The sequence below is a fragment of the Notechis scutatus genome, chromosome 13 (assembly GCF_049901735.1).
Source record: "Notechis scutatus isolate UNSWTSFEM ecotype Mainland chromosome 13, rNotScu1.2, whole genome shotgun sequence".
Lineage (NCBI taxonomy): Eukaryota > Metazoa > Chordata > Lepidosauria > Squamata > Elapidae > Notechis > Notechis scutatus.
In genome coordinates this window covers 7,587,491-7,614,392 of record NC_142021.1, presented here as the reverse complement: position 1 = coordinate 7,614,392, position 26,902 = coordinate 7,587,491, and the positions used below count along the sequence as shown (strand labels likewise).

Sequence of the window (26,902 nt, the reverse complement as noted above, 5' to 3'; positions counted from 1 at the left end):
CAATGTTTAACGTAACCCGAATGTATTAATATTATTCTAGGAAATTTCCGTAACCCTGACGAGTAGAATGCTTGATGAAAACCAGGTGTGTAGGTTTAACAGTTTGGTGTGTTTTCAATAAATGATGCCTGGAACGAATGTGTGTCGTCTCTGTTCTTTTAGCCTTTCTCTGCAAAATCAGTGTTTGGCAAATTAGAGAGAGAGAGAGGGAGAAATATGATTGATAGATAGATAGATATAGATTGATGATTGATATAGATAGATGATAGATGATAGATCTATCTATGATGATAGATGATAGTGAGAGATGATAGATATAGAAAGATATAGATGATAGATGATAGAGATGATAGATAGATGATAGAGATGCTATATATAGATAGATGATAGATATAGAAAGATAATATGGATAGATGATATAGATAATAGAAAGATAGCTATAGATACATGATAGATAGCTATAGATAGATGATAGAGAGATCATAGATAGATATAGATGATATAGAAAGATGATAGATAGATGATATATAGATGATATAAGATGATAGCTAGCTAGATAGAGATAGATAAGATACATGATAGATATAGATGATAGATGTAGGTAGGTAGGTAGGTAGGTAGGTAGGTAGATAGACTAGACTAGACTAGACAGATGTTCATGGCATTCACAAAATGATTTTTCCCTCCAATGATCATTGACTTTCTGACTCTTATCTTATTCAGCCAGGATCTTGAGGGAGGAGGGAGGGAAATAATTTATCCTTCCTTTTTTTGTTAAATAATAAATTTTATTAGAGTTTACAAATACAAAGATAAACTAATAGGAACTAATACAAATGTAAAAAGGAAAACAGAAAAGTGCAAAAATTGGATGGATGGATGGATGGATGGATAATAAGATAGATAGATAGATAGATAGATAGATAGATAGATAGATAGATAGATAGATAGATAGATAGAGATAGATAGATAGATAGATAGATAGATAGATAGATAGATAGATAGATAGATAGATAGAGGATTGGACAGATAAGATAGATGGATTAATGGTAGATTGATGGATGGTAGGTAGGTAGATTGGTAGGTAAGTAGGCAGATAGAATGACTGATGGAGCAACAAATGGATGGGTGGATAGACATAAGAAAAGATATACAAATGACTTCACTATCAACACAAATACAAACAATTTCAATAACATCACCTTCCTTGATACAATTACAAAGGATCTCTTCTTTACATATCTCGTCAATAAACAAATTATTAAAACCTCCCATCATTAAATCCAAGCCCATTAAGAGTTACCAGAAATAGCAACATATATATTTTAGCTTTAATCAAATAAATCTGTTTTATATTCTTTACTTTTAACATCATCATTTACAACTTTCTCTAAAATATAAATCCAAAAAATACCTTCTGCTTTCTTTGCAAGTGTGCTAATACGGCCATGATGCTGCTACCTTAGCAAGGGGTGGAATTTAAGCGTTCTCTTAATTTTCCCTTTTATGGCTCTCATTATCTTTTGGTTCGGAGCCCATCATGGTCTCAGCAGCTGGGAGGATTGGAGGCATATTGAACGGTTCATCTGACATTAGGCTGTGGTTGGTTCAGATATCCAGCTGAATCTAGCTCGCCACTTGGTTTAAGTCTAATTTATGGGAATCCCTCTATCAGTCTTACTAAGTAGATCAGACAGGAAACCTAGCCAGATAATTTCAATCTGCTTTATTGTAAAGCTACAGTAGCAGAATCTCGCAAGTGTGAAATTACAGTTCTCCCCCCATCCCTCCTATACAACCAAAGAAACTAGGGAAGGTTCTTTTGGGGGCCTCTTGTTCCTTCCATTATACAGCTGTGGGCTATGTAATCTCTTATCAGACAGTTTCTTAGGTGGTGTCTCTTGGTCCAGTCTCTTGAGGTCTTTCCTGTATATCATTACATCCTTTGATGTCTTAGTATGAGCAAGCTGATTCTGATCTCCAGTTCTCCCTCTGTATTGGACGATATTTTATTGCAGGACTGGCCTGAAGTTCAGTGCAAAAAAGGACTGAGATGATACAACTTTTAAAACCAAGAAGGAAATGGTTTGGAAATGTGATTTGTTCTGACTTGGCCTAAAACTGGTTTTCAAACTTATATGGGTTAAAGCTCTGGCAAAAGCTGTTATTTTGTCCTGTTAAATTTTACCACTCTGTTGCTTTTCCTCCCTTCTTTCCATCCCTTATCATCTCTGAGGATAATTCAAGTATTGTGTGGCTGTCCCTTTTGACTGATATTTCCTCTAAAATTGCTTTTCTTTCTTCGAACTATCTAAGATGGCAACTGGTAATCAGAAATGGTGATGCTGAATTCTTGGTTTTAAGAAGATGGCTCTATTGTACCACGTGAATTTGCAAAAAAGAAAAAAAAATGGAAAAGTGTTTTCCTTCTCCCAAGAGGTTGTTTAAAAGAGAGAAAAATCTGGGGCTTAAAATTAAGAGCTGATATTTGTGGGCTTTAAGAACCTGCTGCAGGAGTACAATCAAATTACTATTTGCAAATGCATTTGGATGCTCACAATTTATTTTGTGGAATGCAAATTCCTTGCAAGATTTTTTTTAAAAAACAAACACTTGGAGGGTGGAATGATGACAGAAGTCTGTTCACTATGTCTAAATAAGATCACTTTATTGTGGGAAACCAATCTAACATCTCACCCCCTAATCAACGTATTTGTAACAAGCAAGCTGCAAGGTTTGCTGTGACTCAATTTTATTTCATATGAAATATGCCATTTCTGTTCTATCAAAAATGGGAGTCCCCAGTTTGGCATTCTTCCTCTTTGTGTTTATGAGCCACTGCGAATAAATCCCTACTTTACTCTTACAAGGTTCTGCTGGACTTTATTAAACCAAATTAAATATCTCCTAAATAAACAGTGGAGGAGAAAAAAAAAACATCAATGAGTAATCCTAATCTCTTTTTTTTTTTCTTCCCATGTTGGCAGACCAACTTAATTGCTGGGATCTGTCAGTATTTCTCATTTAGCTAATTAGTCTTCATTAGGATTGTCCAGGTTTATTTAAGGTCTGAATTAACTGAAAAAAATGCACATTCTTGCTGAGGTTGGGAGATTTAAATGTTACATGCTGGCAACTTTCTTGCAAGGAAAGCATTTCGGGATCGATAAAATTTGTCTCTGAAAATATTTGAGGCTTAAATTTCAGTTGTGGTCTATTCTTAACCACTTAAGCCTTTTTTTTTTTTGCTATTTTTTTTAACTATTTGTTAGATTCTGCCTCTCTAATTTATTTTGGGGAGGGAAAGTTGGATGCAAGGAAATTGGAAGAGAGCAGAAGAGGGCAAAGAATAAAGATTTCCAATAATTTAGAGAAGCTAAGGATAAAATGGAAATGCATTAATTTAAAAAGCGATGCTTTCTCGAGTGTTACAATTAGTTCCTGGCAGTGGCGGAGGAGGAAATTACCTATTTTATGTATAAATCTGAACAATTAATTACAAAAAGAACATTCTGACAGTTGTGGAGAATATATGTCGCTTTGAGGTGGATATAATAAATTCTATTACTGAGCAATCATAGCTGAATCTCTAAAAAGGAAACCATAGTTGCAGAGGTTCAGTTTTCCAATAACCAGGGCCCTCCAGACAGGAAGGACTACAACACCTAGAATGCACAGGCTGAGCTGCAGCATGGAGTTCTTGATGCTCTCTGAGCTTGGTTGTTTGCATTACCTGACTAGATAATATCATCAGTATAAGGGAATGTGCAGTTTACTCTCTGTTTATATATAGTATCTTGCCCTATAATTGTTGGTCAGGGTATAGTTTTTTCCTCGGTACTTTCTTGAATAGGATATTGTTTTCTGCTTGATCATTTGTCTGGTGTTAATCCCTGCTTATCTGGGTATACGCTTTTTCTCATCCTTTTCCAAGGGGAAAAAGGAAGTTCCACCATACAAAAGAAGCACATTTATTACAAGGCCAAGAGACAGGATGTGGATTTTAGCCCCGGCTGCAATGTTGGACTTATTAATTAAACACAGCATCACTGCGGCTATGAGGTCTGTTTATGCAGACATCACTTTAGCCTTTCCACGGATTGTCCTAGCAGCCTTTGAGGAACACAGCAAAGGTGAAAATGATTTTTTTCCTGTGTCCCACATTTTACCAAAAAAATACCCAATTCTTGGCAAGAAGATAATTTGCCTTGTCCCCTAGCCCCCCTACTCAGCATTTCTGGGGAGATCGGAGAATCCTTGCAGAACTCAAGAATAGAGATTAAGTCGGCGGACTTCTCCTTTGGGGTAGCAAAGAAAAGTGCCTTTTAAAATCATTTTAAGTAGGAAAAAAAAAAGAAATAAAAGACAGCTCAAACCAATATGAAACCATAACGAAAGGGATTGTCGAAGCAGTGTTCTGCAACTTTAAGATGGGTGGTCTTTAATCCCCATCCATCTTAAAGTTGATGAAAGTGAGAAACTCTGGTGTGTAAGAAGTGGTTCTGGGGTTGTCTTGGCTCTGGGTACCTAAATCCTAGTCTACAACCAGCTCTGAAGCTTGCAAAAAGCTCCCATTTGCAAAATCAAAACTAAAGGACTAAATTGCGAAGGCTCACATGTACATGTTGAACTCTAGTAAGTGCTCCCTCCCTGCCTCTTATCCCATATACACAGCCTTTTCCATGGCATCCTCCACCTTCATGTATTCCAAAAAGGTAGGGTAGCTGGTACATTCGTAGCGGCTGTTACTCCGAATGTATTTAATGAATTCTGGAGCTCCTGGGAAGATGATATTGTCGGCTAGAAGGATGGAGCCCTTGCGCAGGAGACCACATTCCTGGGAAGAGGAGAGAAGGAAGAGGAAAAAAATTAGACTTCTCTAATTTCTAGACTTCCCTAATGTCACAAAGTGTTGTGGTTAGCCGGCAGCAGGTGCGGATGGCTGAGGAGAGCGAGGACTCAGATGAGGGGCCAGGAGCATTAGGGAGTGGACTGCTGCCTTCAGAGATTGTGGGGGCTGGCAGCAGCGATGAGGAGGTTCCCGAGGAGCCTGTGCGCGTGCGCGCGGGGCTGCTCATAGGAAAGAGCAAGTACAACAGCACGGGCGACTCGGGAGTAAGGCTGCAAGGTAATGGCCCCTCCTTCAAGAAAGCTAGCTGTGAATCGGACGTTCTTTGCAGGAAGCAAAGACATTTTGAAACTCCAGCCTCGAAGACATTGCAGTATCTTAGTTGGTATTTGAAGACTTTTGTGTTGTAAAATATTTCTAGGCAACCTTATCTGTTATTCTTGGCAGCCTCGCACAGTTTTGGTGAGGCTCGTGCTTATCAAAGTTAATTAGTTTGAACCGGGAAAAGAATCATTAAAAGGTTTCTATTCGCTTTGGTTCGTGTTTGTTTTATTGGACAAGGGTTTGGGTCAGAACATAAGGCTGCAAAAATGCAAAATGTGTACATGACGGGTGGGGAGAGAAAAAGATGACCAAATCAGCGGTGGGATTCAAAAAATTTTACCACCAGTTCTGTGGGCGTGGCTTGGTGGGCGTGGCAGGGGAAGATTACTGCAAGATCCCCATTCCTTCCCCATCCCACTAACCGGCTTTCCAGCGCCGTTCTCCTGTGCAGGACAACCAAAGAAGATCCAGCCGATCAGCTGGGACTCAATGGGAGGCAGAGAAGAGATGGGGTTGGCGGGGCCAGTCAGAGGCGGGATTGACCGGTTCTCAAAATTCCCACTACTGGCTCTTCCAGAACTGGTCAGAAAAGCACCTCAAGATTTCCAAACATAAAATTAACTTACTTCAAGGAGAATAGTGTCTGGGGCGTATCTCTCCTTCCAGTGGTCGAGAAAGACAAAATCCAGGGTTTCCACCCCATATTTCTTCTTCAGCTGAGGGATAACATCCTGCGAATGGCCTTCAATGATGGTCACCTACAAGCAGGAGCAATGAACTGACTGGAGCAAAGGCTGACCCCACAAAGCACCCCCCCACTTCCCCAAATGATCCTTTGACTGGGATCTGTCTCAGTTTTCCTCCTCGCTCTTTTGCTTCTTGATATGGTGGGAAAGTAAATCTGGGCGCTATTCCCACAATTATTCCCAATGCCCAGATAGCATTCTGGGAAATTAAAGTCGCTAATGATGAGGACTAGCATCCTAGAGAGAAAAAGGCAAATACAAAACGAGGAGTCCTTGAGCTTAACATCATCAGTGCTAGAAGGGAATGGAGAGGAAGGGGGGACAGTAGGGCCATTGGTGTTCTCTGAGCTTGGTAGTTTTCTTTTGCAGACATTTCACAACCCAACTAGGTAGCATCATCAATGCTAGGGGGAACTGGGCTTGGTCTCTCCTTTCTAGCACTGATGTTTTTACCTAGTTGGGTCGTGAAATGTCTGCAAGAAAACCACCAAGCACCAATGGCCCTACTGCTCTTCTCTTCCTCCTCCTCTCCACTCCCTTCTAGCACTGATGATATTACCAAGTTGGGTCATGAAACATCTGCAAGAAAACCATCAAGCTCAGAGAACACCAAAGACCCTTTCATTTCAACCCTCGGCTACAGATATTCTCTTTTACAAATACAAATTGGTTTCCAAAAGGCTTCGTCAGTGTTGTCTGGCAGCAGAACTGAACTTGGCAACATAATCAGAACTTGGTGATTTCTTTTTTTTATTATGGAGTGTTCTAAATGATTGCATGTGATTTATAAATATCGGGCTCCTGCAGATGTCTCAGAACAACCATCATTTTTGTGCAGTCCCTGGATTGGAATCAGTACTAAATAAACGGAAAAGCAAGGATGAAGAAAATTAATTGGGCATGTCTACGGAGATTCACAGTCATCCAGGTCATGGCTGTCCCGAAGGTGCTTTCTCAAGAGGCAACTGGACTGTCTGGTTTTTCTTGGAAAAGACATTTTGCTTCTCATCCAAAAAGCTTCTTCAGCTCTGACCAGATGGTGGGGGAATGGAAGGATTTATATTCCTTGCAGACAGCTGGTCATTTGTCTCCTTTTAGAGGGTCGTTGAGGCCACCTGGAGGTTTACCTGTGTCATCAGATAAACACATGGTGCGACATAGGACAACAAACCCACCAGGACAAGATTCAGGAGTCCATTCTGCATTTAAAAGACAAAGGCAGCTCTTTGGAAGACAGCAAAGTCCACGTTTTGGACAGAGAAGACTGCTGGTTTGAAAGAGGCGTCCCAAGAGGCCTTTATGTCAACATTGAACAGCCCTCTCTCCAGGGAGGGGGAGGGATACAACATTGTCTATCTCCAGGCTACAACACGGTCCTTTCAGCAGTTCCAAGAAGGATCCATACCCATTTGCACTACTCGGGTGACCCTGAGGACACAGACAAACCTCCAAGTGGCCTCAACCACTCTCTAAAAGAAGGCAAAGATAGTCCCCTCACATCCTGGACATAAATTGTTTCAACTCCTACCCTCAAAACAATGCTATAGAGCAGGGGTCCCCAACCACCGGTCCGCGGACCGGTACCGGTCCGCGGAACAACTCCTACCGGGCGGCTTGCTGGCGCGCCATCTTTTGGATGAAAAGTGCTTCGGTGAGCTTTCGGGTAGAAAGCTCACCGAAGCACATTTTCATCAAAAAGATGGCGGCGCTGCTCGGTGAGCTTTTCCGGGTAGAAAGCCATTTCTACCTGGAAAAGCTCACCGAGCAGATGCCGCCATCTTTTTGATGAAACGTGCTTCCGGTGAGCTTTCTCCCGAAAGCTCACCGAAGCACTTTTTCATCAAAAAGATGGCGGCGCCCAGCTGATGCCGGTACTGGGCCGCGGCGCCCAGCTGATGCCGGTACCGGGCCGCGGCGTCAAAAAGGTTGGGGATCACTGCTATAGAGCATTGCACCCCAGAACAACTAAACACAAGGACAGTTTTTTTCCTAAACGCCGTCAGTCTGTAAACAAATAATTCCCTCAACCCTGTCCAGCTATTTACAAAGTCTGCACTACTATCACTAGTACTATTAATCCTCCCATCCTTCCTTTCACCCATCTCCTCCCACTTATAACTGTATGACTAACTTTGTCGCTTGTATCCTAACAATTTTTACTGTTTCCTAGTATGACTTGATTGCTAATTGTACCCTATGATTATCCTTAAGTGTTGCACCTGATGATTCTTGACGAATGTATCTTTTCTTTTATGTACACTGAGAGCATTCGCACCAAGACAAATTCCTTGTGTGTCCAATCACCCTTGGCCAATAAAAGAATTCTAGTCTAGTCTAAAAAATGACCAGCTGCCTGCAAGGAGTATCGATCCTTCCATTCCCCACCATCCAGTCAGAACTGAAGAAGCTTCTTGGGTGAGAAGAGAAACGTCTTCCAAGAAAGTCCAGTTGCCTCTTGGAAAAAAAAAGCACCTTTGGGATAAATTGGGCACATCAACCAACGAAACCCTTCTCTTCCATCTTGCTGGGAAGAACATGACACGGGTATCATCCAGACCTTATCGCTGAGTCCCGCAATTTCAATGATCTCTTTTGCGATGGGTATAAACTCGGAGTTCATTTCGATGCTGAGGAGGCGAGCATTGGGTCTCAAAAGGCGAGCAATCCTGATCGCTGAATAACCACAGTAGGTTCCCATCTCCAGAGCGACAGTCGGCTCGGCTTCCTCAACCGTTTTGTCTAGAATTATTCCTAGGGAGGACAAAAATAATTGTGAATATTTTTTTGTAGTTCAATTAAGTCACTAGGTGTTCGTTGATCCCTTGGGAGCCTCTTCATATCCTAAACCAGGAGTGTCCAACCTTGGCAACTTTAAGACTTGTGGACTTCAACTCCCAGAATTCCTCAGCCAGCAAAGCTGGCTGAGGAATTCTGGGAGTTGAAGTCCACAAGTCTTAAAGTTGCCAAGGTTGGACACCCTGTCCTAAACGGTAGGGAGATTCATAGGGAAAGTGGGATTAAAAATCCATACAAAGGAAGAACAATTCGCCATTACGCTAAATGAGCAAATGGACTTGGAAGATTTCAGGTGGATTTCAGAATCTCTCAACGTGCGACATTTCTTTTGCTCAGTGAAGACCTTGTTAGGAAGAGTTGTGTTCTCAAAACTTGGCAATACTGAGATGCGTGGACTTCCACTCCCAGAATTCCTCAGCCAGGATTCGTGGATTTCAACTCCCAAGCATGCTGGAGGGGAATTTTGGAAGTTGAACTCCACATGTGTTAAAGATGCTAAGTTTTAGAAACACTGGTGTGTCCCCACCCCTCAAAAAAAAACAACGGGTGTCAAAAAAAAAATCAGGAATCTCATCATACTTTAATAAGCATCCAAATTAGTGTTTCCCAATTTTAGCCATTTTAAGATGCATGGACTTCGACTCCCAGAATTCCTCAGCCAGCATTTGTGGACTTCCACTCCCAGCATGCTGGATGGGGAATTTTGGAAGTTGAATTCCACACTTCTTAAAGATGCTAAGTTTCACAAATTCTGGCCCCGGGGTGTCAAAAAATCTGGAGTCTTGTAGCATCCAGATTGTTTCCCAGTCTTAGCTATTTTAAGATGTGTGGGCTTCAACTCTCAAAATTCCCCAGCCAGCATTTTTAATCCACAATTGTTCTTGGTGCTAGATCATAAATGCTAAAATCCAAAGAAGCCAACATCCAGATAATTCTCAATTTTGCAAATGAAATAGAGATTTCCTCCTCGACCACCGCCAGAGCTGCTGTTTGCCGATTTAATTCCTCTTTAGTATGAAAGACAAACACCCAAGTGTTATTCCTGCTATTAATATCCTGCTTATGTTTGCCTCCAAAATATTCACAAGCACTGCGAATAAGAGAATGGTGAATATGGAATCAAGAAAAAGGCAGGTGGAATGAAATGAAATGAAAACTTCAAAATATTCATAAGTATAGAGTAGTCCTTGACTTGCAACCGTCCACTTAGGGATGGTTCGAACTTACAACGGCACTGAAAAAAGTGACATGTGTCCTGACCAAGGCTTCCTGAGTCAAAATAGCTCTTATTTTATTTCAACGCTGGGAATTATGTTCATTCCCAGCCCAAACAGTCCCTCGAGATAAACACCCTTTGAACTGCTGCCAACAACTAAAGTGCCAAATTAACTGGGAAAAAAACAACAACAATTGAAGTACAAAGGCCACACAGAGCTTCAAGGTTTAATCCAAACTGGCTGGCCCCTCCCCTCGCCCTCCCCTCCCCTCCTAGTCACTCCTTGCCTGGCCTGAGAAGGTAAATACAAAGAAACAGAAATGAGAGGGAGGGAGGGAGACACCCATTTCCCACAGAAAACACCGGGAGCCACAAAACCTGGGTAGGCGTGGCGGGTGTATGTGTGTCATGTGGCTGGGTGGGAGTGATGTTGAGTTGGCCACGCCCACCCAGGTTTTGTGGCTCCCAGTGTTTTCTGTGGGAAAACAGGTCCAAATGGCTCTTGGAGGGTTTAAGGTTACAGACCCCTGAACCAGGGATGGGATTCTACCAGTCCGCACCTATTCACTAGAACCGGTTGTTAGCATTCTAAGCAGTTCGGAGAACCGGTTGTTAGAAGAAATTCCTGGCCTAATCCTGTAAGGAAGGCAGGAAGGAAACATTCTGGTGTTGCTTACAGAAACTGCCTCTCCTTTAACCCTGATTACATTCTTGGCAGGAATAGACTTCTTGTCTCAGGAACTTCTCTGGAGTTTTTTCCCCCTCCTTTGCTGGTACTTTGCTTGTGTGGAGTGACCATTCAAAGTTACAATGGCACTGAAAAAAGTGACTTATGACCATGTTTCACACTTACGACTGTTGCAGCACCCCCACATTCATGAGAGGCCAGGCGAGGAGATGCGTGCCTCGATGTGAGTGATTTTGAGTTGGCCACGCCCAGCCAATAACATGACCACCAAGCCATGCCCACCAACTAAGCCATGCCAACAGAACCGGTTATTAAAAAATTTGAATCCCATCCCTGCCCTGAACTATACCCATGTGTTTGTATGTGTTTGTGTGTACACACACACACCACTGATTTGAACAGCTTTCTTGACTACAGAACTACCTATTTCTATTTCTCTTTTTAACTAGTTCAAAAGAGAAAGCAGCTTGTTAAATAGAAGGCTAATCTAAAACAGAGCCTCATGTTCTTAGCCAGGAATATTTCATTCTGCTCTGTCTTTTTTTTTAAAAAAAACCTCTTAAAAAGAAGGCAAAATGTGAGTTTACCTTTCTCGTCTCCAACGTTCATGGCCCACTCGTACTGGCCACAATACTTATCGATGCAATTCAGCACGCTCTCCGGATCCCCCTTGACGGCATTGTACGACACCGAATTTAAAATCCTCTGCTCCTTGCTTTGATCCATGACGAAGTTGGTGATCTTCTCTAAAACCAGTTCGTTCCAGAAGATTTTGGCGTGGACGTTATGCTTGACCAGCATAATCGTGGCCACCAAAAAGAGAACCGAGCCAACGCCTAAGGAAACGAGGATGGTCAAAATCCAATTTTCCAACATCTGGAACGAGAGCAAAATTGAGAGAGAGAGAGAGAGATAAAAGCAGAGGATCCCTTAAGGTGGCGGAGAGACGGAAATCCTTTGCTTGTACGGCTTTTAAGGAAGAGCATCTGCTAAGCAGGGATGAAGGAAGAGGGACCTTAAACTCTCAAAGAGTCACTTGAGAGGTTTTCCCGCCTACAGTTTGACAGCACACAATGTTCTGTGTGCACACAATGTACACAGGATTTGCATTTCCAGGTGGCCTTGGAAAAGATCATTCCCCAAACTGAACAACAGCAGTGATCTAACATCACAAAGCCGCTATACAAAAGCTGGATAGTTCTACCTGACTGAGGCTAGTTAGAACCACAATCAGAATAGAGCTGGAAGGAGGGAATTAATAACAGAGTTGGAAGGCACCTTGGAGGTCATCTAGTCCAGCCCCCTGCTCAGGTAGGAGATCCTATACCATTTCAGACACATGGTTGTCCAATCTCTTCTTAAAAACCTCCAGAAGCGCCCACAACATCTGAAGGCAAGCTGGTTCATTGTCCACGCTTTTAGGAACTTTCTCCTTAGTTCCAGCTTGCTTCTCTCCTTGGTTAGTTTCCATCCATTGTTTCTTCTCTTGCCTTTTAATGCTTTGGGAGAATAATTTGACCCCCTTTTCTTCGTGGCAGCCCTTCAAATACTGGAATGCTGCTATCATGTTTTTCTCTAGTCCTTCTTTTCTCTAGACTAGCCCAACCCAAATCCTGCAACCCGTTCTTCCTTTGTTTTAGCCTCCAGGCCTTTAATCCTCTTAATTGCTCTTCTTGGCACTTTTTCCAAAGTCTCCACATCTTTTTTTTTTGTAACGTGGTGACCAAAACTGGATGCAGTATTAAAGGTTTTAATACTAAGGCTTTAAAATGATAACTATGAGAAGATTGTAAATTAATATGTGTTTTCTGTTCATCAACTCCCATTTTTCTCCAAGTCTCAGAAAGTGGGAGCACCTGGAAGCAAAGTATTATGAAGCTCTTGGTTCTCTTTGACATTGGTTGTTTGTTTGCAGACCTTTCACTACCTGACAAGGTAGCATCATGAGTGCGAAGGAGTGTGGGCTTTGTTCCCTGTTTATATAGAGTGGCTTGCACTGCCAATGTGTGTGTTTGGTGGTGGGGGAGTTTCTCCTTGATATTTCCTTTATTGGGTTATTAATTTCTGCTCGATGGTTTGTCTACTGTTAATCCCTGCTTATCTGTGTGTTGGGTATTGAAGAGGGTGTGTTCTGGTTTTGTGCTCATTCTTTTCCTGCTCATTTTTTTTAATTGCCTCTTTTGAATGGTGTGTAAATGTGGTTCATCTCTATGTGTTTATGGATGGCCAATTTAAAAAATCTACCTACTTACCTTCCTTCCTTCTTTCTTTCTTTCTTTCTTTCTTTCTTTCTTTCTTTCTTTCTTTCTTTCTTTCTTTCTTTCTTTTTCTTTCTTTCTTTTTCTTTCTTCTTTCTTTCTTTCTTCTTTCTTTCTTTTTCTTTCTTTCCTTCCTTCCTTCCTTCCCTCCTTCCTTCCTTCCTAACAACTTTTTGCAAGCATGTGAACTAAACCCCAAAGGAGAAAAAAAAAAAAAGGAAAAAGCTAACATAAGAACAGAACACACTTTTAGTCCTTAAGATAGCTGCACTTTTGCAAATCCTTGTGGGCCGGTCGTTTGCCCAAATTTCTACCCCCAAATGCTTGAAATCCAAACTCATCACATTTTAAACGCAAGTTTGCGTAGATCAGGAAATCCACCATGGTGGACATTTTAAGTGTATTTCTGTTCCTCTTGGTTGCTTGGCGTAAGATTATGCCTGGCTAGATGCAGGGTGGAAAAAGAATCTAGCCAGCACATTTCTACCCCATCTCATTAAAATTCATGCTATTATGCAGAGCACATTTTTAATCCAGAATAGAATTAAAAGTTGCTATGGAGACCTGGCCTTGCAACACAGCGGGCATTTGTTCACCCATCTCTTTATTCAGGTCCTTCCATGGAGGTTGAGTTTCCTCATGCCACGTTGGCAGAAGCCGCAAGGACCACGTCATCCGAGTGGGTCTCCATTTCTGGAAGTTAATTCCATTTCTCCACCAGATAAGGCTGCAACGACGGCCCTCGGTTGCAGACATTTCATTACCAAACTAGGTAATGTCATCAGTACTAGAAGGGAGCAGGGTTTGCCGCTCTATTTATATTGCCCTGTCAGGGTTGGTGGGATGTTCTTGGTGGTTTCTTGATTAAGCGGTTATTTACTTGAATGGGTGATTCCTTGATTTGGGGTGTTGTATTGGGGTATAAGCAGAAAGCAAGCTTCACTCCTTCTAGCACTGATGAGGTTACCTAGTTAGGTAATGAAATGTCTGCAAGAAAACAGCCAAGCCAGAGAGCACCAAGGACCTCAATGCTGGTCTGTGACTGTAATAAAAATTAATTGATTGATCGACTGAGGACCCCAGAGTCATTGTGTCGTCCTCCACCCCCCCTCCTCCTCTTCCTCCTCAAATCCCACTCCCTTACAGCACTGATGATGTTACCTAGTTGGGTAATGAAACGTCTGCAAGAAAATAGCCAAATTCAAAGAGCACCAAGGCTCCTACAATCCTCCTCCTTCTCCCCTCCTCTTTCACTCTGCAAACATGACTCCCCTCTAGCACTGATGATGTTACCTACATTGGTAATGAAACATCTGCAAGAAAACAACCAAGTTCAGAGAGTACCACACACCACAGAGCATTAGGATCTCCTCCAGTTAATACGTCGAAGCAAGCCAGGGGTCCCCAAATTTGGCAATTTTAAAACTTGAGGACTTCCAACATAGGTGGCTGAGGAATTCTGGGAGTTGAAATCCACAAGTCTTACAAGTTGCCAAGTTTGGAGACCTCTGCACTAAATAAAAACCAGGGTTTAAAAAATAAATAAATCTAGAGTTACACCCTACTTTGAGAAACTTGCAAGAGTTAAGAGTGCTGAGTCGGGTCATTTAAAGATTAAAATATCGAACGCATAAGGTTGTTCTTAGTACATACCACTCCTTTTACTTATCAACTAGACTGCTATCAAGAGCTGACTTTTATACCCAGAAACCAAACTGCCCTTGCTAGATTTTCCTAGGCGTTTTGGTGGAATTGCCATTTAAGGTTCAGCCTTATCAACATCCACCCCCTTTTTTTGGGGGGGGGGGGAGAATCTATACCAGGTAGTCCTCTACTTCCAACTGCAATTGCGCTCAACATTTCTGTTATTCAACAAGACAGGGATTAAATGAGTTTGCCCCGTTGTACAACTTTCCTGGCCACCGCTGTTTAAGGGAATCACTCCAGGGAATTACATGGTTGTGAAGTGAACCGTGGACTTTCTGTTTTTCAGAAAGCCACAAAAGCATCACACACACACACACACACACACACACACATACACACCCTGGGACACGGCAACCGTCACAAATGCGAGCCGGTTGCCAAGCACCTGAATTTTTGACCTTAAAAGAGAGATTAACAGAGTTGGAAGGGACCTTGTAGGTCATCTAGTCCAACCCTCCCCCCCCCTCGCCTAAGCAGGAGACCCTACCCCATTTCTGACAAATGGCAGTCCAGTCTCTTCTTGAAAGCTTCCAGTGAAGAAGCTTCCACAACTTCTGAAGGCAACTTCTGTTCCATGGGTTGATTGTTTTCACTGTCAGAAAGTTTCTCCTTATTTCCAGGTTGAATCTCTCCTTGATCAGTTTCCATCCATTATTCCTTATCTGGCCTTCAGTTGCTTTGGAGAATAGCTTGACCCCCTTCCTCCTCTCTGTGGCAGACCCTCAAATATTGGAAGGCTGCTCTCCTGTCTCCCCTGGTCCTTCTCTTCCCTAGACTAGCCAGGCCCAGTTCCTGCAACCGTTCATCATCGTATGTTTTAGCCCCCAGCCTTTTGATAATCTTAGATAGATTCAGAATAACAGAGTTGGAAGGGACCTTGTAGGTCATCTAGTCCAATCCCCCCCATCCAAACAGGAGTCCCTACACCATTTCTGACAGATGGCAGTCCAGTCTCTTCTTGAAGGTCTCAAGTGAAGAAGCTCCCACAACTTCTGAAGGCAACTTCTGTGTCCATGGGTGGATTGTTCTCACTGTCAGGAAATTCCTTCTTATTTCCAGGTTGAATCTCTCCTTGGTCAGTTTCCATCCATTATTCCTTGTCTGACCTTCGGGGATTTTGGAAAATAGCTTGACCCCCTTCCTCCTCTCTGGGGCAGCCCCTCAAATATTGGAAGGCCGCTCTCCTGTCTCCCCTGGTCCTTCTCTTCCCTAGACTAGCCAGGCCCAGTTCCAGCAACCTTTCTTCATTTAAAGGGGTTTCCGTGTGAAGAAAAGGTTGAGAACTAGACCTTGTGAGCATGGAGAGGCTACAACGGTCCCAGGTGTGAAAAACGGCCATAAGTCACTTTTCTCCTTGCCGCAACTTTGGTCACTAAACAAAAGGTTGTCAGGTGAGGTCTACCTGTATTTGTGTGCCCCTGGGACTTAGCTCTGGCTGGTTTTGGAGTTCTCCACTCTGAGTTGCTAAGCTTTGCTCTTCTCTAGCTCAATCTCCTTCCCTTGTGTGCCAGTCCTGCTGTTTTCCCCTAACTGAGATTACTCTGTTGTTGTTTTTGGACGAAGCTCTTGCCAGCAGCTGCTTCTGGCGTAGTCGAGGTTGGAGTGAGGATTCGCCTTCTCCCCTCTCCCCCTGGAGATGCACAGCTGGGGCCCCAATTTTGAGTGCTGAAGTGGCCAAAAAAAGGAGGGAAATGCTTTATGATCCAGATAATTTCTTATCAGCGAGATAGTAAAAGAAAGTTCAGAAGGGAGGAGGAGGAGGAGGAGGAGGAGGAGGAGGAGGAGGAGGAGGAGGAGGAGGAGGGGAGGGAGGGAGGAAGGAAGAAAATAAAGAAAGAGGAAAAGGAGGAGGAGGAGGAGAAGGAAGGAAGGAAATAAAGAAAGAAGAGGAAAAGGAGGAGGAGGAGGAGGAGGAGGAGGAGGAGGAGGAGGAGGAGGAGGAGGAGGAGGAGGAGGAGGAGGAGGAGGAGGAAGGAAGGAAATAAAGAAAGAAGAGGAAAAGGAGGAGGAGGGGAGGGAGGGAGGGAAGAAGGAAGGAAGGAAGGAAATAAAGAAAGAAGAGGAGGAGGAGGAGGAGGAGGAGGAGGAGGAGGAGGAGGAGGAGGAGGAGGAGGAGGAAGGAAGGAAGGAAGGAAGGAAGGAAGGAAGGAAGGAAGGAAGGAAGGAAGGAAGGAAGGAAGGAAATAAAGAAGAGGAAAAGGAGGAGGAGGGAGGGAGGAGGAAGGAAAGAAAGAAAGAAAGGGGAAAAGGAGGAGGAGGAAGGAAGAAAGGAAGGAAATAAAGAAAGAAGAGGAAAAGGAGGAGGAGGGAGGGAGGGAGGAAGGAAAGAGAAAGAAAGGGGAAAAGGAGGAGGAGGAGGAGGGAGGGAGAGACAGAGAAGGGAGGAAGGGGAAGAGGAGGAGGAGGGAAGGAAAGGGGAAAGGGAAGAGGAGGAAGAGGCAAATGAGAAAGAAGAAGGAAGGAAGGGGAAAGGGAGGAGCAGGGAGGGACAGAGAAGGGGGAAGAGGAAGAGGAGGAGGAAGAGGCGAAGGAGAAAGAAGGAAGGGGAAAGGGAGGAGGAGGAGGGAGGGAGCGACGGAGGGGAAAGGAAGGAGGAGGAGGAAAGGGAAGGAAAGGGGAAAGGGAAGAGAAGGAAGAGGCGAAGGAGAAAGAAGGAAGGAAGGGAAGGGGGAGGAGGAGGAGATGATATTAAGATACCTTCTTAAGCTATTAAGTAAGCTTTGCCCCATTTTACAACCTTTCTTGCCACAATTGCTAAGTGAATCACTGTAGTTATTCAGCTAGGCACATGGTTGTTAAGTGAATCTGGCTTCCCCATTCACTTTGCTTGCCAGAAGGTCGCAAAAGGGGATCGCATGACCCCGGAACACTGCAACCGTCGTAAGTATGAATCAGTTGCCAAGCATCTGAATTTTGATCATGTGACCATGGGGATGCTACAACAGAGGTGAGAGGTGTCAAAAACGGCCATAAGTTACTTTTTTTCAGTTCCGTTGTAACTTTGAATGGTCACTAAACGAACTTGTTGTAAATTGGGGACTACCTGTAGTCATGGAACAGAATATGAGGACTAGATTCTTGATCTCACTCAAGGGATGTTCCTATCCATCAATCAAACGTTTATTGTCAATGCACAACATGTGTACAATGAAACTGAAAAACTACTCGTCACTAGAAAAACTTTACAATCAAGTGCAATCTTGGTTCGCATGGATTGGATTTGTTTTTCTCTCTTTTTTGAAAATATTCAAGAAAAAAAGGAAAAAAACTAAACTTATGAAATAGGATTTCAGATTTTTTTCTTCAACAGATAATTTCAATCTTATATGCAGTTTTTAGCCCTTCCCTTAATCTTTTAAAACCTTCCAATCGATAAATCATCGTATCTCTTTTGTCTTCTTCCAGCAAATTCCATGTAAGGGTTCCAGTGTTTCAGAAAAGTTTTTTTTTTTTTTTCTCTCTGACTAAACAAACTAAACAAATAGACTAAACAAATAGACGGTTGCTGTCTCAGCAAATTCTGACAAATTCTGCCCAAAGTTCACAATGAGACTCCTGGCTTTTCTTTTAATGCAGAAAACTTTGCAAAATTAATTTGATTTTTTTTTCTCCTGCAGAGTGTTGCCTTGCTAAAGATTATCAGAAAGTCGATATTTGCAAATGTGCACCAATTAAAATGTAATTCCTTTCTCTCTCTCTTTCCCACTCTCTCTCTCTCTCTCCCTTCCTTCCTTCCTTTTCCTTCCTTCCTTCCTTTTCTTCCTTCCTTCCTTCCTTTTCTTCCTATATACCCTTCCATTCCCTTCAAATAACCCTTCCTTCTTTCCTATTCTTTTAAGCAAATCCTTCCTTCCCTTCCAAAAATAATAATAATAAATAAATAAATAAATCAGAAGGCTAATGTGCAATTTATGTAACCATCATCTTTTAAACAAACAGATCCGACGCAAACCATTGAAAAGGATGCAACGTTATTTCCAGAACAGAAACTCCAGAAAGGGGGACAGGGAACTGGAGAGATTAAAACCATTTCAAGATCAACCAAGAGTTCAAGCCATGCCAAGGAGCCCTTTGCCAAGGACCGAGGCCACGCCATTCCACGGGTGCCTTCAGGACACCACCAGAGATTTGTCTCCTGCTTTGTCTTTCAAAAAGAGAGAGGAGAAAGAGAGAAAGCACAAGAGGAGGGTTTTCTCCCCCCCCCCCCCAAAGGATGAGGTCCCCAACCTTGACCCAATCAGCTGTTTTTAAAGTCTCCATCAACATCCAAGCAACTGGACACCTTCTGTTCTTTCTTGGGCCAAACGCTTCCCGTTTCTGTGCACCAGATTGCAGCTCTCACAGTGTTCATGACTTAAGAGGCAGTTTTGGGTGGCATTTCTGCCTCTAAACTGCCCCCCTCCCCGCAAACTCCTCTTCCTTTCCCGGATCTGCTATTGTGAAATCTGCTTCCCCTCTAATTCCTCAAGTTCTCTCTCTCTCTCTCTCCACGGGGTGATAAACAGGGCAGGAAGGACAGACAAAGCCTGCCTTTCTTTTCTTCGCCGCTGAGATATACGGGTTGTGTGTGTGTGTTGCAAAGCACATAGACACACAACTGCAATGGAGAAACCCCCCTCCCTCCCTGCCTCAGGCTTGAGAGCTACAGAAGAGGAGGGGGGGAAAAATCAGGAATGGATACCTTTCCAGCAAGGATGAGGAGAGGAGGATGAACCGTGTCTCGTGTCTCGGTGGAAATGCGAATCCTTCCCGGTTGACTAAGCGAGGAGGAGGAGGAACGGGGGTTTTGTCTTGTGGCTACGATGGATCACATCCCTGGGAGGCGAGGCGTGTGGGTGGGTGGGTGGTTGGGTTAAGGAAGTGTTCCAAGCTTTGCCCCTTCCTCCTCCTCTTCCTCCTCCTCCTCCTCTCCCGGATCCGTCCTCCCCTCCTCAGCTTGGTACCGCTACCCGTTTCTTAGGGTGACCTCCAATGGCAGCACGCCCGCTCGCTCGCTCGCTCGCTCGGCTAGCAGCAGTCTCTTCCGACAGGGAGCTGGTTCCTTGGTTACAGGGCTCGGTCAGGTGTGCTTTAACTACAGCTCTGGGCTGACTGGAGGCCTCAAAGCACAGGTGCTGTGAGGTGTATCTAGTGATTTATTATCCTGCCTTTATGGCATGTTAATTAATTCAATGCGGTGAATGTATCTAAAATGCTTGCCGCCTCCTATTTTCACCACAACCACCGCCCTGTAAGTTAAGTTTGGGCTAAGAGAGAGAGGGGGTGTCACAGTTTTTTTGTGCCTAAGGCAGGACTCACCATCTCCTAGTGATTGGCCCAAAATCACCCAGCCGCTTTCAGGTGGGACTAGAACTCACAATCTCCTGGTAATTGTCCCAAAGTCACCCAGATGGTTTTCATGCCTAAGGCAGGACTAGAACTCAGAGTCTTCTGGTGATTGCCCTAAAGTCACCCAGATGGTTTTCATGCCTAAGGAAGAACTAGAACTTACAGTATTGATTGCCCCAAAATCTGGTTTTCGTGCCTAAGGCTGGACTAGAACTCACCATCTCCTGGTGATTAGCCAGAAGTCACCCAGGCTAAGTTATCATCACCAGGTTTCTAACCTGGTGCCTTAATCACTAGACCAAACTGGCTCTCTGATTGATTGATTTTCTCTGATCAATCAATCTAAATGGACTTCTAGTCCTAGAATTACCCCTCACCCATGGCTCAGCAGGTTGTGGAATTCTGGGATTTGAAGTGCACACACCTGGAGATGTGAACGCAATGCTTTTTTTTAATTTTTCCAAGCACATTCATAGGGACTAGGGCCTTGCTTAATTCACAAAGGCAGCATGAACCTGGAGGGTCTAACAATGTTGAATGCTCAGCTCTACACCACAATACACCTCCGTAGCTCGGGAACATCCAGTGCACCCATGAAGAAACACACACAATTTAAGTCTCTGATATTCCCAAAACCTGTTGGATTTCTTGAGAAAATGCTACAGGCTGTTTATGTTTTCACCCTTTCTCTCACAGTCAGTGCCATTGTCATAAGAGGCGGGACTAGTTCTGCAGAAAGGAAAATAATAATTAACATTATTAACAGGGCTCTGCAGCAGAATAGGGATTTTGAAAGCAAGACAAGAAAGCAAGGTTAAACTGACCGCAAACGCCATACCAGAGTTTGGAGTCATGCTCTTGTGATAGATTGCATGCTTCCAAAAGCATCCTTCTATTTCCCACTGTAGAGTTGTAATTGCAGGAATGTTCCAATCTCGGATGGCAAACCTCAGATAAAGAATGTTTCCAAGCAAATACAACTCAGGCAAACAAAGTCACTAATCTAAAGGAGGATTAGAGAGAGGAAGCAAACATATGTTAGACTTTAACTAGAGATAATTAATTACTGTGCTAAACAGTAATGAAAGTTAAGCAGTAACCAAAGTTAACCAGTGATGGAGGATAACTAAAAATGTGTATAAATGCAAGACTAGACTCCAATAAAGATCATCATGGTTCAGTTGTTCATGATCAAACAACTTGACTGCCTCGTCATTGCAACATCCCACAGGATCTCAGAAGAAATCTCCCCAAAAGGGTCCTTCTCTAAGGTGGACCCCTTCCTTTGGAACAGCTTATCTGCAGATCCCCAGATCTCCTTGCTAGATTACTAGAGAACTCTCCAAAACTAAGGAAAGAGCCAGCAGTGTGCAGCGGAAGCCAAAAACGCCAACACAACCCTAAGTTGCATTAACAGAGGGATACAATCAAGATCAAGTGAGGTACTAATACCCTCTATAAAGCTTTAGTAAGACCACACCAAGAGTACTGCATCCAATTTTGGTCACCACACTATAAAAATATGTTGAGACTTTAGAAAGAGTGCGGAGAAGAGCAACTAGGATGATCAGGAGACTGGAGGCTAAAACATACGATGAACGGTTGCAGGAACTGGGCCTGGCTAGTCTAGGGAAGAGAAGGACCAGGGGAGACATGATAGCAGTCTTCCAATATTTGAGGGGCTGCCACAGAGAGGAAGGGGTCAAGCTATTTTCCAAAGCGCCTGAAGGCCAGACAAGGAATAATGGATGGAAACTGATCAAGGAGAGATTCAACCTGGAAATAAGGAGGAATTTTCTGACAGGGAGAACAATCAACTGATAGAATAGAAGTTGCCTTCAGAAGTTGTGGGAGCTTCATCATGGAGGCTTTCAAGAAGAGTTTGGACTGCCATTTGTCAGAAATGGTGTAGTAGGGTCTCCTGCTTGGGTGGGGGGTTGGACTAGATGACCTACAAGGTCCCTTCCAAGTCCCAACTCTGTTAATCTATCTAAGATGGAGCCATTCCAGAGATCCATATTAGGACTACTAGAAATAAGCCACAAATCCACTAAACCAATACTAGAGGGGCACAAGCCCATGGACATCTAGGGGTCATATAAAGTTTTGCAGCTCATATTTTTGTCTGCGTGATCCTAGGAATTCCACAGTGGGCTTGTGCTCCAGATCAACCAAACCTTTCTCTACTCTGCCTTATTTCTGAGGATCAGGTATTTTATTCCCCCCAAGATCAAGGGATCTATTCTGAGGACATAATTATCTCTTCCCTGGGGAGGTCATTGGTGCACTTGCCATCTGCACACCTAATTATGGCTCCCTTTGGAGAGTTTTAAATGCTGACATGTGAAAAAGCTGCTCCATGTTTCTCAGTAAACAGGAATCATACAGCAATTCACCCTCACTGAGCTAGCTTGAGGACGAAGCAGAGAAAAGCAAGTATCTCAGGCTGCAAATATCGGTTGTTTCAGAAGATTTCAACAGATCCAACAGATTTAACATGTAATCCAAACAGATTTACATAGACTTATAGGGCTGGGAAGGGTCTTCTAGCCCAAACCCCCAGCTTAAGGTAGGAGACCTTGTACAGGTAGTCCTCAATTTACAACAATTCATTTAGTGGCCGTTTGAAGTTACAATGGCACTGAAAAAAAAGTGACAAACTAACCGAGTTGGAAGGGACCTTGTAGGTCATCTGGTCTAACCCACAACTCAAGTGTTGAAGCTCCCACTGTCAGCTTTGGAAGCCATATTGAGATCAGATGCTCCCACGTTGCCACATTTTGAGGCTGGGAAAGGGGGGGGGGATTTTTTGGAGAGTATGCAGTTAGATCTAATAACATTCTTTTTCTAATTCAAGGTCATGTTATTTTGCGCATAAGTGAAGGGACGTCTCAAGTTGGGGTGGATGATGACTGGGGCACGTGATGTGATGATGGGTGTATTAGTGGGTTGGATTTGTACTTTTTACTTATTGCAAGGAAGCCTGGAATTTTCAGATTTGGGATTCCCCGGTTGTGCTGATTTGCTATCCAAGTAAAAAAGAACTTTTGAGAAGATGCCTGTCTCAGAGTTATTGGTTGGAATGGAGGTTTTCTGCAACACTGATACCCACAACCTCCAAGCTGTTCCATTGATTGATTGCTCTCCCTGTCAGAAAATTCCTCCTTATTTCCAGGTTGAATCTCTCCTTGATCAGTTTCCATCCATTATTCCTTGTCTGGCCTTCGGGTGCCTTGGGAAATAGCTTGACCCCCTCCTCCTCTCTGGGGCAGCCCCTCAGATACTGGAAGGCTGCTATCCTGTCTCCCCTGGTCCTTCTCTTCACTAGACTAGCCAGGCCCAGTTCCTGCAACCGTTCTTCAAACTTTTAGCCTCCAGTCCCCTAATCATCCTGGTTGCTCTTTTCTGCACTCTTTCTAGAATCTCACCACCAGCCAAATGTTTTATTTTGATACTTATAGGTACCAATCACACCACAAAATATTGTCCATTTTGCTTTCTGAATGTTGTTTCAACATTATTTCTAGAATGGTTTATTATCTAGGCCCCAGATTTCCGATTTTAAAATATTTATGAAGCACCAAGCATGCAAAAGCAAAACACAGTATTTCAAAACAACAGCATACTGTGACAGCCTCTTGTAACAATACTGTAACAACTTCCTTGAAGGATACTTATTCTTCCTTGCTACACTTTTTTCTCTTTTGGGATAGTGATACTTGTCAAGCAAACTTTTAAGAAATGCAGTAAACATTTGAAAACAAAAACAAAAAACCACTAGCCTCTCTCCCCATCTATGCATTTGCCAAATCTCCTGTATTTTTAACAGGCCAGCATTCAACAGATCTCTTTTTCCATAACATGGACAGCAAACAATGAGAGAAAATCCATACTTGCAGGGGTGTCTATTTTGACTTTCCAGATGAATCTGTATTAAAAAAAAAAAACAGTTTAAAAATCTTTAAAAATAGCCCACAAGGGCTGCCACAACGTCCAAAATTAAAACCACAGAAAAAGAATACAATGCAAGAATCAAATCAGATCAGCATTCATAAATAAGAATCTAGCACCCATATTGCTAAGATTTTGATTACATTAGATATGCATATCGTAAATATAATAAATATTAGTACTGTACCCATATTAATGAGATGCAGGGGGCAAATGCCACACGGGCACCAGAAGCTCCTCCCCCTCCCTACCCTCGCAGGTCAAAAGAAGAATCTCTGGTATGGGTGTCTATCCAAGTGCCTGTTGTTTTTTAATCTCGCCCTGCCTTGCCCGGAAGCTCTGCTCTTCCAGCCACGAGGAGGAGGGCGAGAGCTCTCTTTCTCTCCCCTTCTCGTCTTCTCTTTCTCCGCGGGAGGAAAAGGCAGTCCACCTCTCAGGCGCCGGGGAGGAGTCGTCAGGCACTTTTTTAAGCCGCCTTTCTAAAAAGCAGTTGCTCGCCCTTCGAGGGCCCCCGAGGCTAGGCGAAGCTGCCGTACAACATGGCGGCGCTCTGGGGAGGGCGCTTCCGGGTTGAGCCCTGGCTCCGTTGTACGGCGCGGGCTCTTTCGGCAGGTAGAGTCGCCTCCCCAAAAATGGGGGAGGGGGATTCTTTGAGTTGGGAGGGGGAGGAGGCTTTGAGGGGGAGGGGGTCCCATATTCCCAGCAGAGCTAGCAGAAGGCGCCTTGTGCTTGCACAGGCAGACGTTCAACAGGTCGAGCTTTGCCTGGCGGGGCTACACCTGTTGCTTTGCAATGGAGCCCATGAAGTCGAAGTGGGGTGGATTCTTGGGGTGCCCCTTGGCCCTCTGGGGCTGCGGGAGCACGCCTGCCTGTGGGAGATGGGCATTGCAATCCGCAGCCCCAAGTTGCAAAAAGCATGCTCAGCCCTTATTCTGTTCTTCTGCCTTTGGGGGTGTTGTTTGCTTGTTTGCTTGCTTAAAAGTTGCCAAAAGTTGCCAAAACTGACCTCGACTCCAAAAAGGCCGCCTCATGCTTTGCAGTACTGGCTTCAGGGAAAATACAGGCTGATTACCCCAGTGGGGACAACTGGAAGTTCTTGTTTCATGCACTTTGGGCAGTTCCAGTTACTGGCAAGACTGGTTTTTTCTGGGCATGTACATGGATACCTCTGAACTAGGCTGTTGTTTCTGTGTCATATAATATATGGAGGTATATACCAAACATAGGGATGTGGTGGTTCCGTGGCTAAGAAGCTGAGCTTGTCGATCAGAAAGGTTGGCTGTACGGAGGTTCAAATCCCCAGCACCGCGTAACGGAGTGAGCTCCTGTTTATTTGTCCCAGCTTCTGCCAACCTAGCAGTTCAGAAGCATGTAAAAATGCAAGTAGAAAAATAGGGACCCCTTTGGTGGGAAGGTAATGGCGTTCCGTGCGCCTTTGGCGTTGAGTCATGCCGGCCACATGACCACGGAGGCGTCTTCGGACAGCGCTGGCTCTTCGGCTTTGTAACGGAGATGAGCTCCACCCCCTAGAGCCGGAAAAGACTACCACGGATGTGCGAGGGGAACCTTTACCTTACATAATTTTGTATTTATTTATTTTGACATGTTGTCGAATTGGTCACCAGCCAGACACCAAGGAACCATAACGCAAGCGAAAAGTTTTCGAGCTGGGGAAAACAACCCCATTATATATGAGCCATGGTGGCACAGTGGTTAGAGCGCAGTACTGCAGGCTACTTCTGCTGACTGCCAGCTGCCTGCAATTTGGCAGATCGAATCTCACCAGGCTCAAGGTTGACTCAGCCTTCCTTTCTTCTGAGGTCGGTAAAATGAGGAGCCAGATTGTTGGGGGCCAAGAGGCTGGCTCTGCAAACCGCTTAAGAGAAAGCACTATAAAGTGGTATATAAATCTAAGGGCTATTGCTATTGCTCTTCTTTTCCCCTTCCTTCCTTCCTTCCTTCCTTCCTTCCTTCCTTCCTTCCTTCCTGCCTGCCTGCCTGCCTGCCTGCCTGCCTGCCTGCCTGCCTGCCTGCCTGCCTGTTTTCAATCCCTCTATCCATGGTGCATAGTTGTTAGAATGCAGTATTGCAGACTAACTCTGCCGGTTGCCAGCAGTTCAATTCTCACAGGCTTGAGGTTGACTCAGCCTTCCATCCTTCCAAAGTGGATAAAATGAGGACTGAAATTGTTGGGGGCAAAAGCTGACTCTGTAAACCGCTTAGAGAGGATTGTAAAGCACGGTGAAGCAGTATATAAGTCTAAGTGCTATTGCTATGTGGGTATGTGCATAATTTTGTATTTATTTATTTAGTCATGTTTACCTAGTGTATATTGGAGGTGGTGACTCTTTGAGAGCTATATGCAACGAAATTTTACTTCAGTGTATGCCGATCAGTGTACATTCAAAGTGACCATAAAGTTATTATTCTATTCCTATTTCAGACATGTTCTGTTATTCATTCTCTTAGCTTTTCGGGACTTTTATCGGCTCCTGTTTTTTTTTAAACTCAATCTTGCCTGCCCAGACAGCTACAAGGCCTCCTAACTGCATAATCTACCGAATCCACATGGCTAGTGCATAGGGCCAAAGTTGATTGTGGACAGGATCTACTCCGAGCAGGGCAGGATATGCTTCGTAGCTTTAGTTCGGGGGTCCCCAACCCCCAGGTTCATGGCATGCCAAAAACTGGTCCATGCAAACAAGCCAAATCCTATCCGTGGGATGTGGGCAGCATGATGTCCCCTCTGGTTTGTGGAAAAGCCTTTCTCCCAAGTTCCCCAAAATTTGCAGGCCACTGCTGTACATCAACCCTTCTAGCCTTACTTCCTATCAACCGATTAACGTGGGATCTGGACTCCTAAAGCTTCAGCAAGATTCCTTACCTTTTCCTCTCCCGGTTGAAGGAATGTAGTCCGAAAGGAGAGATTTCTAACTCTCTGCAGGACCTGTCAGGGTTTCGACGGATCAAAACTCTCCCCTTGTTGATTTCTTGTCAGACATTTTCGGTTTGTTGAGCAATTCGGGCAGCTGTCCAGAA

The 26,902-nt window shown here is 43.9% G+C and overlaps 2 protein-coding genes across 10 annotated transcripts in view; one reads left to right on the top strand and one right to left on the bottom strand.

Annotated features, from left to right (window-relative positions):
• Positions 1-1,161: 1,161 nt before the first annotated feature.
• On the bottom strand, positions 1,162-26,902 carry COMT (catechol-O-methyltransferase). 8 transcript variants are annotated; one of them, XM_087942851.1, is made up of 6 exons: positions 26,748-26,892; positions 23,695-23,840; positions 11,207-11,495; positions 8,477-8,670; positions 5,800-5,931; positions 1,162-4,837 (listed from the first exon to the last, which is right to left on the bottom strand). In XM_087942851.1, the coding sequence occupies exons 2-6, from the start codon at positions 23,704-23,706 to the stop codon at positions 4,658-4,660; spliced, it is 807 nt and encodes a 268-aa protein (XP_087798977.1). In that variant the 5' UTR covers positions 23,707-23,840; positions 26,748-26,892; the 3' UTR covers positions 1,162-4,657. The 8 variants fall into 8 exon arrangements, with proteins under 8 accessions (XP_087798977.1, XP_087798980.1, XP_087798982.1 ...); XM_087942854.1 differs by having other exon boundaries at positions 23,806-23,840; XM_087942856.1 differs by lacking the exon at positions 26,748-26,892 and adding an exon at positions 24,870-24,993 and having other exon boundaries at positions 23,806-23,840.
• The window catches only part of TXNRD2 (thioredoxin reductase 2), a 38,493-nt gene continuing 35,969 nt past the window's right edge, over positions 24,379-26,902 (top strand). For both annotated transcript variants that reach the window (XM_026686383.2, XM_026686384.2), the window contains exon 1: positions 24,379-24,475. In XM_026686383.2, coding sequence (XP_026542168.2) covers positions 24,403-24,475 — 73 coding nt within the window. In that variant the 5' untranslated portion in view covers positions 24,379-24,402. The remainder of the gene's footprint in view (positions 24,476-26,902) is intronic.